We start from the raw sequence: 13,775 nt of genomic DNA on the forward strand, positions 1-13,775 counted from the left end.
TTTAAAAATCAAAAGACGAACTTAATTTTGAAGATTTAAAAATATTGTGCCCTAACTCACTGGGTTTGATGTTTTATTTCTTTGAAATAAGAATGTTTATCATTTTAATTCATTCACGAGTTTAAAATTTTTTATTTTAACTCTTTTCAAATTTTCGACATCAAGACATAAAATAATCAAATTTGGTACCGATTTTTGGGCATTACGAGGGTGCTAACCCTTCCTCGTGCGTAACTGACTCCCGAACTTGGTTTCTCAAATTTCGCAGACCAAAATAGTTTTTAAGGTGAGCCGATCACACCTCAATCAAGGATCTGTGGCGACTCCAATTTTTGTTTTTAAAGTCGATAACTTATTTTTGTTCTCAAAAAAATAGTTTCGACACACATCAATTTAATATTAAAGAACAATATTTTCTATCAAAAGAATAATATTTTATTTTTATATTTTTTGAAATTTAGAAACAATATTTTATATTAAATTATTTAAATTATTTTTTGTTCTTACCATTTTTTCTTTTCCTTTATTATTTTTGGTCGGGTTAAAATGGAAATAAAAGAGAAGAATCTATTCTGAGTTGCTATTCAAGAACTATGAGGAATAATCCTGTAATAAACTATTCTGCTTAATAACATTCGGCCAACCAAATTAACAGAATACTGTAGCACTCAGAATGGATCTAGAACCGAGTGGTTACTACAACCAACCAAACACACTTTAAATATCGTTCCTTTTCTTTAAAAAAAATGATTACAAGAATCAACTGAGCTAAGCTTAGGGTTCATAACTAACACTTAATTCTTAACAGGTACCGATTAAAAACTTCAAATGACCTAAGGAACTTAGAAAACAATACAGGCACTGGCCAGCTCAACATAAATGGAAATGCATTAATGTTAGGAGAGGCAACATGGGCAGTGCAAGAAAGATAGTTGCATAATTCACCACCAATAAAACTAGACCAAAATTCTTGCATAGTTCTGGCACATCAACCAAATTGATTACAATAAAAAAATTCCCTCACAAACTTTCCCCATCGATCAAAAGTATTTGGAGCTAATAGTATGGCCCTTGATGTCTAATAATAGGGGCTATATCGTGTTGCCATTCTCAACCTTGGAACCTTCCTGCAACGCATAGAGGATAAAGTTTAACTACATTCAGGTTGCTAAAACTGAAAACGAAAGCACAATAGTATACATGTGTGTGTACATATATGAAGGTAATCCAAATTAAGATGGATAACAAACGCTGCAAACATACCCATATCCATAAGGAGAAAAGAAATATGGAGCCATAAATGGGTCCCTGGGTTGCATAAAAGGGTTGGACCGGCGTGGCCGATATTGTTTCATCCCAGGTATATTGGTCCGCTTAGCAGTAACCTGCAAAGACATAGAGAAAGAAAGCACATGATGTTTGAACAGTTCAACAGATGAAAGTTTTAAAGGGGGAAAAACCTAAATTTTACCTTCAACTGCCTGCCATGCAGTTCAGATTCATTTAAAAGAAGAGCCTCTTGAACAGCCTCAGCTTCAAGGAACTCCACGTAAGCATAACCCTTTGGCTGGCCATATTTATCAGTACGGATAGTAACCCTATTTACAGTCCCACAAGACTGAAAATGCTGTTGAACTTCCTCGGGTGTACATGAATAATCCACCTGTATTCACAGAATGTTTTATATGTAGCCAGTAAATTGTGCAGAACAGGATATTCTAAAATATTAACAATATAGAACAAGGGGCTGCAAATATTAATTTGTTATAAGAAAGCAGCAAACAAGGTCACTTGTGCAGCAAGTATCTACTTACTAATCACCTTGTTAAGAAAGGCCAGGCGGCCTGAATAAAGAACAGGTCTTAGTTTACAAGATTAAACATGTCCCGGGTGTTTCTAACAAAGGAGTCAAACTAAATAAGCAAATGGTTAAAAATCTTCTCAAGCAATTAGCATTCACATAGGAAAGATACTGTTGATAGATAGGGCCAACACATTGGTCAATGATCTAAATAACCCAAGTAAATATAGACAGATTATATAAACTTGATAAATGTACGGAGGACAGCACATAAAAGGATATTTCCGAGTTCGCTAAGTCACGAACCAGGCCAGTGCCATATTACAGCCACATCATCCTTACATGACCAAACTAGGGTAAAGTTCATTTTAACAAGCACAGGTAAAGAAGAAAAATCCATTACATTCTTCAAAAATACAGAGAAGAAAACAAGAGCACATATGCAAATGTTTCATGAGAAAATATTTTGACAACTTGAGTTATATGTTGTGGAAAAAGAAACACAATATTTGCTTTCATCAATGTGTAATAATACTGCATCAACCTTTACTTAATTTCTTTCACAATAGAAACACCATAATCAGAACTAAAAACCAGATTCAGAGTTGATCACGATATGTTTCATTTCAGTCACTTTTTAAACAACTAACAAACTCATTATTCAATAGTTATTGTAACTTTCTAAACGGCTTTCAAGTTATAATTATAATTTCATCCTTCTTCACGTCCACACAAACATGTCAGGATTCAGGAAGATGCAGCCTTCCATGCTTGGTTTCTTCATGCATGTAGAGAACCTCTGGCACTAGTCTCACACAAAGAAGAGCCCAAAGCTGTCCAATAAGATGCTGCTGGGTAGTGGCTCTTAATCCAGCATATCTACTGGTAAAGCTGGACAACTAGTTGAAACAATTTGAATTACAATTACATTTTAAGTTCAGGTATGATTGATCCGAATACTGGTATTACTGTGTCCAGCCTCAATTACTTGGAATAAGAACTTGCAAGAATGTACAGATATTTCTAGAGCTGATAGGATAAGTTCAACCTGATGCAAAAATTAACTATTCTCATGCAGTTGGCAAAGGCTTACTTCGTTGTTGCGGTTGTAGATTCAGAAGATAGCATGTCATTTACCTACTCATTATGACTCAAACTTCATAGATATTTCTATATATTTGATAATGGAGGTGAATATACGCGTGGAATAGCATTATAGACATGTGCGAAGGCAAGCAGAAAAATAAGCTAGGGAAAGTAGCCTCACATTGCCAACAAAGATTGATCGGGAATCTACTTCCTCTCGATTAGCCTGAGATGTAGCAGCAGCAGCAGGATCTATTGCAAAGAAGCAAATCCAACAACAAAGATGAGAATGCAACTAAAATTTAAAGTACAGAAGATAGAAGGTAATCATCTTATATGATGCACACATATCCACAGGATTCAACATTCCAGCAAAGTGTTCCATAACAGATACCATCGGAAGTTTAGCCTAAAAATTTTGAAAACCTATACGGGATTTGCTTTGGATTTGAAAGCTTTGTCAATAACAAGAAAAACAAAAATAAGCCAAATGAAAGCATTTATCAGATAGTTTCGCAATCATTTAGCAAGATATCACATATTAAATACCAGAAGCCCATTTCTAAAAACCAACAAGAGAAAACAAGGGGAGAAAAACAAAGAGCGCCAATCAAACGCTTTTAATTGAACCTATTAACTACAAAAATTATTTTTTCAAAAAAAATAAAAATAAAACCCAAAATCTTAAAACAAAGAAAAAAAAGAGGCACATTGAACCAGGAAAATAGAAAGAAAAACAGATAACCTTGTACGGAACCCATCTCCTTCTCGACCTTAGCTTGCATGTCACGAAGAGCAGCGGCTTCATCCTCCATCTCTTTCAACCTTCTTTTCATGTCATCGAGGTCCTGCAAATTTCTCCAAAATTAGGGTTTACTAAAAATAGGAAAAGCCCTAACAATAATAAAAGTGAGAAAAAATATATAAAAATAAAATAGAAAAAATACAGCTTCAGTGGATTCCGGCGCTGCCATGACTACATCGTCTCCTTCCATCCTCCCTCTCTCTTTTCAAAATAGAAGGTTAGAAAGCAGCCTTTTCGCTTTTCCCCGTTATAGCTAAATATACTTTCTTCCAGTGTCAGATCCTTTAGCTGATATTTTCTCTCTTTGGTCTTTGCTAGGGATATTTCGTTTCTCTTACCTTTTCAACCCTAAATTTTACGTCTCCCAGCTACCTTATCCGTGCCACGTCAGAATATTAAATTATAATATTAATTTTAGTTTTTTAGTTTTATATATATAAAAACTTTTAATTTTGATTTTAATTTTTATTATATATAAAAATACAAAAACCTAGAATTATTTTAAAGATTTTAAAAATTATAAAATATATTATTAAAATAAAATAAATAACAAATTTAAAATAAATTAAGTGAGAGAGTATTAAAATATTCCATATCCAATTTTTTTAAAAAACAAAAAAAGTTAAAAAAATTATCCATTCTCTACTTTTTTTAACAAGAGTCGGTTCCTTGCTAATACCTTTGCACCGACCGAAACACTCCGTTACAATGCTCAATGGAAACACATGGGAGAATTCTGTTCCGCTCCAAATATCGCCCTATTCTAACGATTTCGGTTTGTACCGGTGCTTTTTGCATGTTCTGGCAAAATGTAGATGTACCGAACCATATTAAAATGAGATTTAGATGTGGTGCGTTTAATTTTTTTTTATATAATATTATCATAATCGTCATTTTTATATTAATTGTAGATAAACGTATTGCCTATTCAAAATTTACTTAAAAACGATTTAAAAACTTAATTGTATATGATCAAAATTGAGCTTTGACCAGCTATTACCCAAGCGTGAATGCTTTGGTTCAAAACTTCAAGTTCTAACCTAACAAGGAAGACACCCAAGAAGCTGAAGTAGTCTGTCTGCCCTTTCGCAACCTGTACGCCACCGCTCCTCTGCCATCCAGCTGGTAGACGAAGCAAAATCTTTTCCACTGCTCAACCATTGTTAGTTAAAGCTGCTTACTTTAGTAATTTTCTGTTTTGGTTATTGTATTTTGAGGATGTTAGACGTTGTTGAATGGATGGAAATTGTGGTTTCCAAATTCATTATTATTTGATTCAGTCCCCTTTGAAGAAAAACATTGGTAGAGAAAGGTGGATTTCTTGAATGATGTATAAGAATTTGTAAAATTTGTTCGATAATTACATTATACCAAGAGAAAAAAGGGAAAAAAAAACTATAAGAAGTAGTAATGGTTTGTTAGCTAGCTAGTGGGTCTTTGTTCCAGATTACCATGCAAATACCGAATGAAATAAGAGATGATAATTGTTCTAATATGGAAATTTTACAACTAGAATTGGAATTTAGATTTTAAAATTAACTTTCAAATTTATGAATTTTTGTTTTTAAATTTTTTTGGGAATTAAAATATTTAAAATTTAAGATTTTGATTTAATTTTAAATTCATTGTTTAGATAATTTAAATTTATATTTGGATTTCAATTCATTCAAAACTTTTTTAATTTAATTATTTAGGAGGATTTTGAACATTATTGTTTGAATCAGATTGGACCAGTTGGTCGAATCGATAATTGACTAGGATACCGGTCTAGAGAAAGGCATTAGATCGGTTGACTCGGGAACTGGTACGGACCAATTGATTGGACAATTAAAACAATTTTTTTTTTATGAATTTCTAATGATTCATTTAATAGAATTGGTCGAACCAATCATACCAATCAAATTGATCGAATTGATCAAACCGGTTGGACTAGCAAGTCGATTGCCTAAATATGGAAATTATAAATTAAAAGTCGATGGTTTATAAATTAAAAACATTGAATTACAATATAAATGAAAATTTTGAATATTTATATTGTATTAAATTAAATGCATGAAACTTTATCATTGTTTATAGAACCAAATTGGTCAGTCAAACCGATTGGATTGGGAATCAATCGGGTACCAGTCTGAAATAAGGGTCAGATTGGTTGATCCGTGAATTGGTTGAACCGATCAAACCGGCCAAATCGACGATCGAACCGATTGAATCGATTTATCTATTTTAAAATATTTTTTTATTTCTAATAATTTATTCAATCGAACTGGTTGAATTGGTCAAATCAGATGAATTAGAACCCAGTGATCTAACCAATTCGCCTACTTTCGAAAACCTTGAGTTTCGTTGATGATATGTTATAAGTAAAATTAATTATTTAGTACTTGAGTTTTGAAGTAAGTGCAAAAGGAGAATAACAAAAAATTTCATGTTTTTTAGGCTAAATTAGACTTATATGTTGATTTTTTTTAATTGGGCTTTTAGGCTCTCTCTTTTTTTAATTTAGGGAGCTTGGCCGAATATTTCTTTAACTTAACAATGGAGTTTCGGCAGTAGCAATGTAACAGTCCATTTTTTAGTGGTGTCAAAAACAATAATTTTGAGGTCACCAAATCCAACGAGTAAGTTCGTAAATATTATTATTTAATATTTACGAGTCAAATATGATTTTTAAGAAAAGATTTTTGATTTGATAATTTATGTTATATAAGTGATTTATTAAGTTCAAGTGGTTTTAGAAAATGAAGTATTGGGACCTTATTTTTATAAACTGAGCCGTAAATATTTTTATAAATAATTACGGAGTGTCATTAAGGTGATATTAAAGTTTAGTTAAGAAATTTTAATGTTTTGATGGTTAATTAATTAAAAGGATCAAATTAAAAAGAAGTGCATTTTCGGGACTCCGTTCCCATAAATTAGACTCGTAAATATTTTTATTAGGTTTTGGTTAGGTGAATTTGCATAAATTAAAAGTTATTAGGTATAAGGACTAAATTGCATATAGGGTGAAAATTAAATTATAGATTAAAGAAAAATTAAAGGGACTAAATAAACAATTATGACATTGTTCTTTAGGTGAGGCCGCATAAGTTAAATATATGTGAATTTAATATATATTATATTAAAGGAAGTTTACTTAATATATAAGTATATATATTATATATTATAGTAATAATAAAACAAACAAAAGAAAGAAAGAAAGAAAAATAAATAGAAAGGTAGAAACGAAACAGAGAAGCAAAACGAAAAAAACAAAGAAAAAGGATAAAGAAACAGACGAAGGGCCTTAGGGTTTTAAAAGTTTCAAATTCAATTGGTTAGTCAATTTAATCTCTTTTTCTTGTAATTTTTATGTTCTTGGAATCTCGGTATTAAATACTACCCGACCCATGTCAAAATTTTAGAAATTATTGAGTTTTTAAATGTTGTTAATGTTGAATAATTTTAGTATTAGGGATTAAATTGATAGATTTTAAGCTATAAATGAAAAAGGATTAAATTGTAGAACAAATTGTAAATTTTGAGCAATAGGGACTAAATTGTGAAAATTTTGAAATTTATGGATTTAAGTGAAATTAGAGAGTTAAATCTAGTTTAAAGTGGAAATTGAATAAAAATATATAATTGATTGTGAAGAAATAAAATTAGTCTCGGTTTAAGGACTAAATTGGAATTTAGACAAATGTTGAGTAAAAATTGAAATATGCAATATGAAATTGAATTTTATTGCATTGATGAATTTTAATTGTTTTAATTCCGCAGCTAACATCGTACCGGAATCTTCGACTAAAAAGGGGAAAGATAAAGTCGACGAAGAATAGCTCAAAATTTCTGGTTTGTATTTCTATAATCTGAATTTAGTTGTTAATTGTTATAATTCAATTTAATGTATATGGTAAGTGTTGGGGTGAGAATTATTGTGTTTTGCAATTGAAATGGATTGATTTAGTATGTGATGAATTTATTGAATTTATATTGATTGAATTGGTATATATATTGAATATACTGATTATTTGAATTGAAATGAATATTGGTTGTATTTGAAAAGCGAATTGAAACCCTATTAATTGTATTGGGCTGAGTCAAATATAGATGACATGCCATAGGACTGGAAGAGTTCAGGGATTTCTTCGAATTCGAGTTTATGAGACATTGGGTGTCAATTTACTACTTCGGATTAATTCGATGAGGCACTGGTGCCAATTTACTTCGGTTTAACCGATGAGACACTGGGTGTCAAATTATTACTTCGAATTATCTGATAGGCACTGGGTGCCAAACTGGTGTGTTTTGGTTGGATTCGTGTATCCGTCCTAGTCCGAGTCATGTTAATAGGGGTAAATGAATAATAAAGTTTTATAATTGATATTGAAATGGTATGGTATGAGAAATGGAAGTAAAATAGTGAATTGAAAATAGAATGTGAAATATGTAGCAAATATATGGAATATACTCATGAAATGACTATGGAATGAATATTGCAATTGTATAATGAAATATGAAATAAATTGTGAAAATTTATTTATATAGCAGGTATGAGAATTGAGATATTTATGAAACAAATGAAATATGATATGATTGTTGTAATAATTAAATATTAATATGTGTTTATATTTCAATTGTATATTTGTAATTTATTATCTTTAAATATTCAGATTATAGAAATACCACTGAGTTTTACTCAGCGTACGGTTTTGTTTCCCGTGCGCAGGTTAGGTACTTAACTTTTGATCGTCGATTCAACATCCAACAACAATCCAGAACTCAAATGTGATGATGTTTATCCTTTGTGTCGGCATGTACCTAGGGTGTTTAAATAATAGTTATTTTGTGGTTTGATTGTAAATGAGGTTATAAGTTTAATTTTGGTTGGTTTTATACATATAAATATGTGTTTGTTTTTTAAGCCATATTATGGCATGATAAATTGAACTAAATCTAGATAGGTGCATGTGAATTTAATTATATGTTTAAGTGCTCATGAACTAGGCAAAATTGATTTGGATTTGATATGTTTATAATTTGGATTAAAATGATGCTTTGGTGACTTATTTTGATGATATGAAATGTTTGAAATTTCTGTCTGTTTGATCTGTAAACTCTGATAATGCTCCGTAACCCGGTTTCAGTGAGGGATACGGGTTGGGGGTGTTACAAGCAATGTGAAATGAGAAAGATGATAGCTAATTCTCTCATGTTTAAGCATTTATTTATTAAATTACTTATTTACCCTTATGATATAACTTATAAAACAACTCAATCATGTCCATCATTGTTCACCATAAATATGAATGGCATAATTACCTACTAGATCCATTAATTTACCTTTCCATAGCCATTTAACCTTTTTGATTAATAGAAATCCACTTTTTCAACTTTTACGATGTAGTCTTTTTTAATTAATTAACTATATAAACCTCAAAATTTCTTAATGGAACTTTAATACAACCCTAATATAATCTCATAGACTCTAAATAAATAATAAAATATGCATTCTCTCACTGGAATTGTGGGCCCGAAACCATTATTTCCGACACCACTAAAATTAGGTTGTTATATACTTGTTGAGTAATTTTATGTTGTGTCTCATTGAAGGGAATAATCGAATATATATACATGGTTACTATTCATGGAATTGACGTTCTTAGTAGACTCCAAGCATACAAGACACATGTGTTGTTCTGGGTTGCAAGTTGGACTTCGTGGCCCTCATATGCGAACTCCTTAGGTATATGCGACCTCCCCTTGGGAGCACCCTGAGGCATGTGCGAACCGAGATTACGAGCTTCATTGCGAACTTTCGGGTCGCGGGTGGGTGACCCAGACCTTATCTGGTTCTCGGGTTGGTAATCATAAGCACATAACAATCTTAGCACTAGAAGGAGGGCCCTGTCTGCTGCGTGCTCCCTCTCGGTTCCTAAAATGCATGTTTTTCCTTTAAAAAGTGCCACGCAATGCCCTTTTAATCTCATTTGCCTCTACGGACTTGTGGGCTCGCGCATGCATATCTATCAAACTCTGCGGCCTATTATTAGTAAAGGAGTACTGTACATGGTCATTTTGCACCCCAATTATGAAAGCATCTATAGCCCACTAATACTCTAAATTATTCATGTTCAAAGTCGGTACATGAAACCGCTTCACATAATCTTGGAGAGACTCACATTCTCTCTATTTCACAGACATCAATCCCATAGATGTACTCATGATCGTTTTGTAGGCCCTGAATCTTCCCAAGAACATTTGACCCAGCTGGGACAAACTTCGAATTGAGCCCTTAGGAAGGGACAAGTACTAATCCTTCACACTTTCTTTAAGTGTCGTGGAAAAAAGCTTTGCATTTTATTAAATTTGATGCTCCTAACACGTTCATATAATCCTTGTACTGCATCAAGTGGGCTTGCGGGTCTCTTCTACCTTCAAACATGTCTTTTGGGACTTTAAAATTACGTGGTAAGTTCATTACTACTATTTCAAGAGCCAATGGATTGTTAGAACAAAAAAGTCAATCTATATCCTAGGACTCAGGGTGCAACGCTCTCACGTATCGTCGTAACTCGTCCATCTCATTCTGCCATTCTCTTGCATGTATACCCAGACCTTTGTCCTGTGTATTTACATTATCATGAAAATCAGAATTGTCAGAGTGTACTTTCCTTCTTAACTCTTCATTTTGATTTAGTAACTCTTGCTGAAGAGTCTGCTGCTACTCGAACCGTGCCTCCTGCACAACCATTGTTCACTCATAAACTTCATCTTCTCCTAGAGAGCAAGAAATTTTTATGGCGATGCTTCTTGATTTGAAGGAAGTGGTAGCCTATGCCTAAAGGATATGTTCAAGTCCAATGGACCAGAAACTCCCTAATAAGCTGCATTGTCGAAGTTCTCCGATCGATCGACAAACTAGCCGACAAACAAGTCTGCTTCATTGGGTTAACTGCTAGAACCCAAGGCTCCAAATTGTTCGGACGAAAGATTTAAGGGGAAATTCTCATTTGGGTGAGTCATCCTAACTCTCGATAATTTTTTTCAAACTTGAAAGAAATATGTCGGTTAGAAGTCTATCCATGCTTATAGCATTCCTTAAACCCAATAGGGGAAATTCTCATTTGGGTGAGTTATCCTAACTCTCGGTAATTTCTTCTAATTTTTATGTTTTTGTGATCGTTGCAACTAGGTCTAGCTAGCTCGTACCTCTGTTTTTGAATCTGTTAAAATTTTTAGAAGTTTCCATTGATGAATCTTGAATTTTTTTTTATGATAACTATGTGTTTGAAGCTTTGATTGTGGTATTTGGTTGTTTTGTGAAGTAATTTTTGTTAGATTTTGGTTTAAGGATCAAATTGTTAAAATGTCAAAATTTCAAGGTTTGATAGAGAATTTGAGGTATAATAAGGACTGTTAAAGAGCCTAGAATATTCATTTGTAATTTCGTTCTTAGAAATTGGTCAATTTGATGAATATCGGGTTAGAGGACTAACTTGCAAAAGTTGTAAAAGTTTAAGGAAAATGTGTAATTAATGAAAATTTAAGGGTCATATACAATGAATGGAATTTGAAATATGTATGAGATTAATATATTTTATTTATTTATTATATAGATCAAAACTTGGATAAAAAAACAATAACCGAGGAAAATAGAAAATAATGGATTTGTCCCTGCGTGTTGGTTGGAATCGAATAGTAGGTAAGTTTATGGTATTTCAATACATAAATGAATTTCTATTTGTGTTCTTATATTATGATTTTTATTTAATATGTTTAAAGAAAATTATTGTTTGATTGCACATACGTGCCCCTGTTTGTACTTCAGTATCCCTGAATGCACATACGTGCCCCTGTTTGTACTTCGATACCCCGAATGCACATACATGCCCTTGTTTATACTTCGGTACCCCTAATTGCACATACGTGCCCCTGTTTGTACTTCAGTACCCCTGATTGCACACATGTGCCCCTGTTTGTACTTCAGTACCCCTGAGTGCACATACGTGCCCCTGTTTATTCTCTGGTAACTCTGAATCAAATAGTTATGAACTGTATTTATTTCAATTTAGATTAAATATTATACTATGTCCTTACTAAGCTTTGTAACCTTAGCGGTTCTTATGGATTGTTTTGTAGATAAATGTTGCTAACAGTTTGGAAGGATCATTCAACCGCCTCACACTATCCATCTAAGTTGGTAGTTTTTGTATCTCTTAGGGTAATGACATGTATATATAGATAAATGTGTTAGTTTGGTACATATTGATACTTTACCAAATTATGTCACTTGGTTATTTTAATATACTTATAAATAAGGTTCTTTTTGGTTAATTGAGTGGTTAGAAGATGATTATTTGTGGTATGCTATGGTATATATTTGAACTAGGTTATCATGCATAAAATGAAACAAGATTGACATGTTTTGATAGTTGATATGTTGACATAATTGTGGTGTCTTTGAATGGCACACTGGTTAGTTGTTTTAGGGTGTCCAAAATGACATGTTTATGTGATTGTGAATGATGTTTAAGTCCTTTGGATATATGCTTAAATGGTTATATTAGTTAGGTGTGAATTGATTGTGAAATGGCTTGATTTTAGGTAAAATTTAGGTTCACACAGACTAGGACATGGGCTGTCACACGGCCGTGTGAGGCACACGGCCTGACAATACGGTTGTGTGTTATCTAAGAATTTTTTAGGGTTTGTAACACCCCTAACTCGTATTCGTTGCCAGAACAGGGTCATAGAGTATTACTAGAGTAAACAGATTAAATACAGACATTTCATATTATTATTTAACATTCATGTCGGATATTATTCATAAAGTCCCTTATGAGAGCCCTCGAGGCTCAAATTTCACTTTAGAAACAAATCGGGACTGTAATACCCCTAACCCGTATCCGTCACTGGATTAGGATTACGAGGCATTATCGAATAGATCATAGCTCAAAATAGGCATTCATTACAATTCATGCTTTGTAAATTAACCCTATCTATACATTTAGCCCATTCAAATTTCAGAGCTTAAATCACCCATATTCATCATGTTTGCATTTTAAAAATATTATCTAAGCTTATATTATTATATAACGTATATCATGTATATTATATTTACTATGCAGTATCACACAGAATATAGACTCCAACATATTCGACCTAAACAACCACAACAAATGGTCATGTATGAAATTTTAAACTTCATAGTCATGCACTCAAATTACAAATTTCATGATCAAGCCAAACCATATTTATCTATTTATTCACCTCATGAACTATTCAGCTAGCATATCAATCTAAATTTAACCATTCACACGACCTAATAACATATTTTTTTACACAAAAACCGTCATTACAAAAAGACCAAATATACCACTTCATTCATCATGAAATTATGCGCATATGACCACTTTATTTTGAGTAAATTTCATTCATCCATATTGAAACATATCATACCATCACGAACCTAATCATAATAATTCAACCTTAAGTGATTTCATTACTAGTATATACATTTACTTTCACTAATAAATATCTGAATTTACATGCACATCATATACTAACCCTCAAATTATTTCCAATATAAAAGTACCTCAAACTATAACACCAAAACATACCTATTTCTCATTCTAAATTTGTGCGTATGAGACCATATTAATCTGAACCATTTCGAACATAAATAATACTTAAAGTACACCTAAATCACATGATGAAAAATTTCATAGACATAGCCAATCCCTTAACCACATATTCGGTCATCACATTCAACCCCAAAAAACAAATCATGTCATTTTCATCATGAACTAAACTTAAAACTCTTTCATTCAAACCTATAAAATATATGCATGCTTAATCATTACATATATAAATAGTTACCCTCTTTTATCAAATAGATCCAAAACAAAACCATCAATCGAACAATCATAGAACATGTCCATTCTTGCATTTGGCAACCGAACTTATATAGTCAAAATTTCAACAAATATATATATATATATCATTACTTCATTACTAAGCTAAATTATACAACTATCCACCATTCAAAAATTGTTCCACATCTCGTATTTCCAAAATTAGCTAACTATCAAACCAACT

The 13,775-nt window shown here is 32.2% G+C and overlaps 1 protein-coding gene across 1 annotated transcript; it reads right to left on the reverse strand.

Moving 5' to 3' along the window:
• Window positions 1–693: 693 nt before the first annotated feature.
• LOC105762733 (polyadenylate-binding protein 2) lies at window positions 694–4,023 on the reverse strand. The gene is made up of 6 exons (XM_012580596.2): window positions 3,835–4,023; window positions 3,633–3,735; window positions 3,069–3,139; window positions 1,472–1,663; window positions 1,264–1,385; window positions 694–1,127 (listed from the first exon to the last, which is right to left on the reverse strand). Exons 1-6 carry the CDS (start codon window positions 3,880–3,882, stop codon window positions 1,079–1,081), a joined length of 585 nt encoding a protein of 194 aa, XP_012436050.1. The 5' UTR covers window positions 3,883–4,023; the 3' UTR covers window positions 694–1,078.
• Between the last annotated feature and the right edge of the window lie 9,752 nt (window positions 4,024–13,775).

This window comes from Gossypium raimondii, chromosome 12 (genome assembly GCF_025698545.1).
Source record: "Gossypium raimondii isolate GPD5lz chromosome 12, ASM2569854v1, whole genome shotgun sequence".
Lineage (NCBI taxonomy): Eukaryota > Viridiplantae > Streptophyta > Magnoliopsida > Malvales > Malvaceae > Gossypium > Gossypium raimondii.

Excerpts from the sequence above, each read along its gene's own strand:
- LOC105762733 (XM_012580596.2), bottom strand. The coding sequence starts at position 3,882 with ATGGAAGGAGACGATGTAGTCATGGCAGCGCCGGAATCCACTGAAGCT. Across the intron at positions 1,386-1,471 it reads TGCATGGCAGGCAGTTGAAG|GTTACTGCTAAGCGGACCAA; the intron begins GTAAAATTTAGG and ends ATGTCTTTGCAG. Across the intron at positions 1,128-1,263 it reads TTTTCTCCTTATGGATATGG|GAAGGTTCCAAGGTTGAGAA; the intron begins GTATGTTTGCAG and ends TATGCGTTGCAG.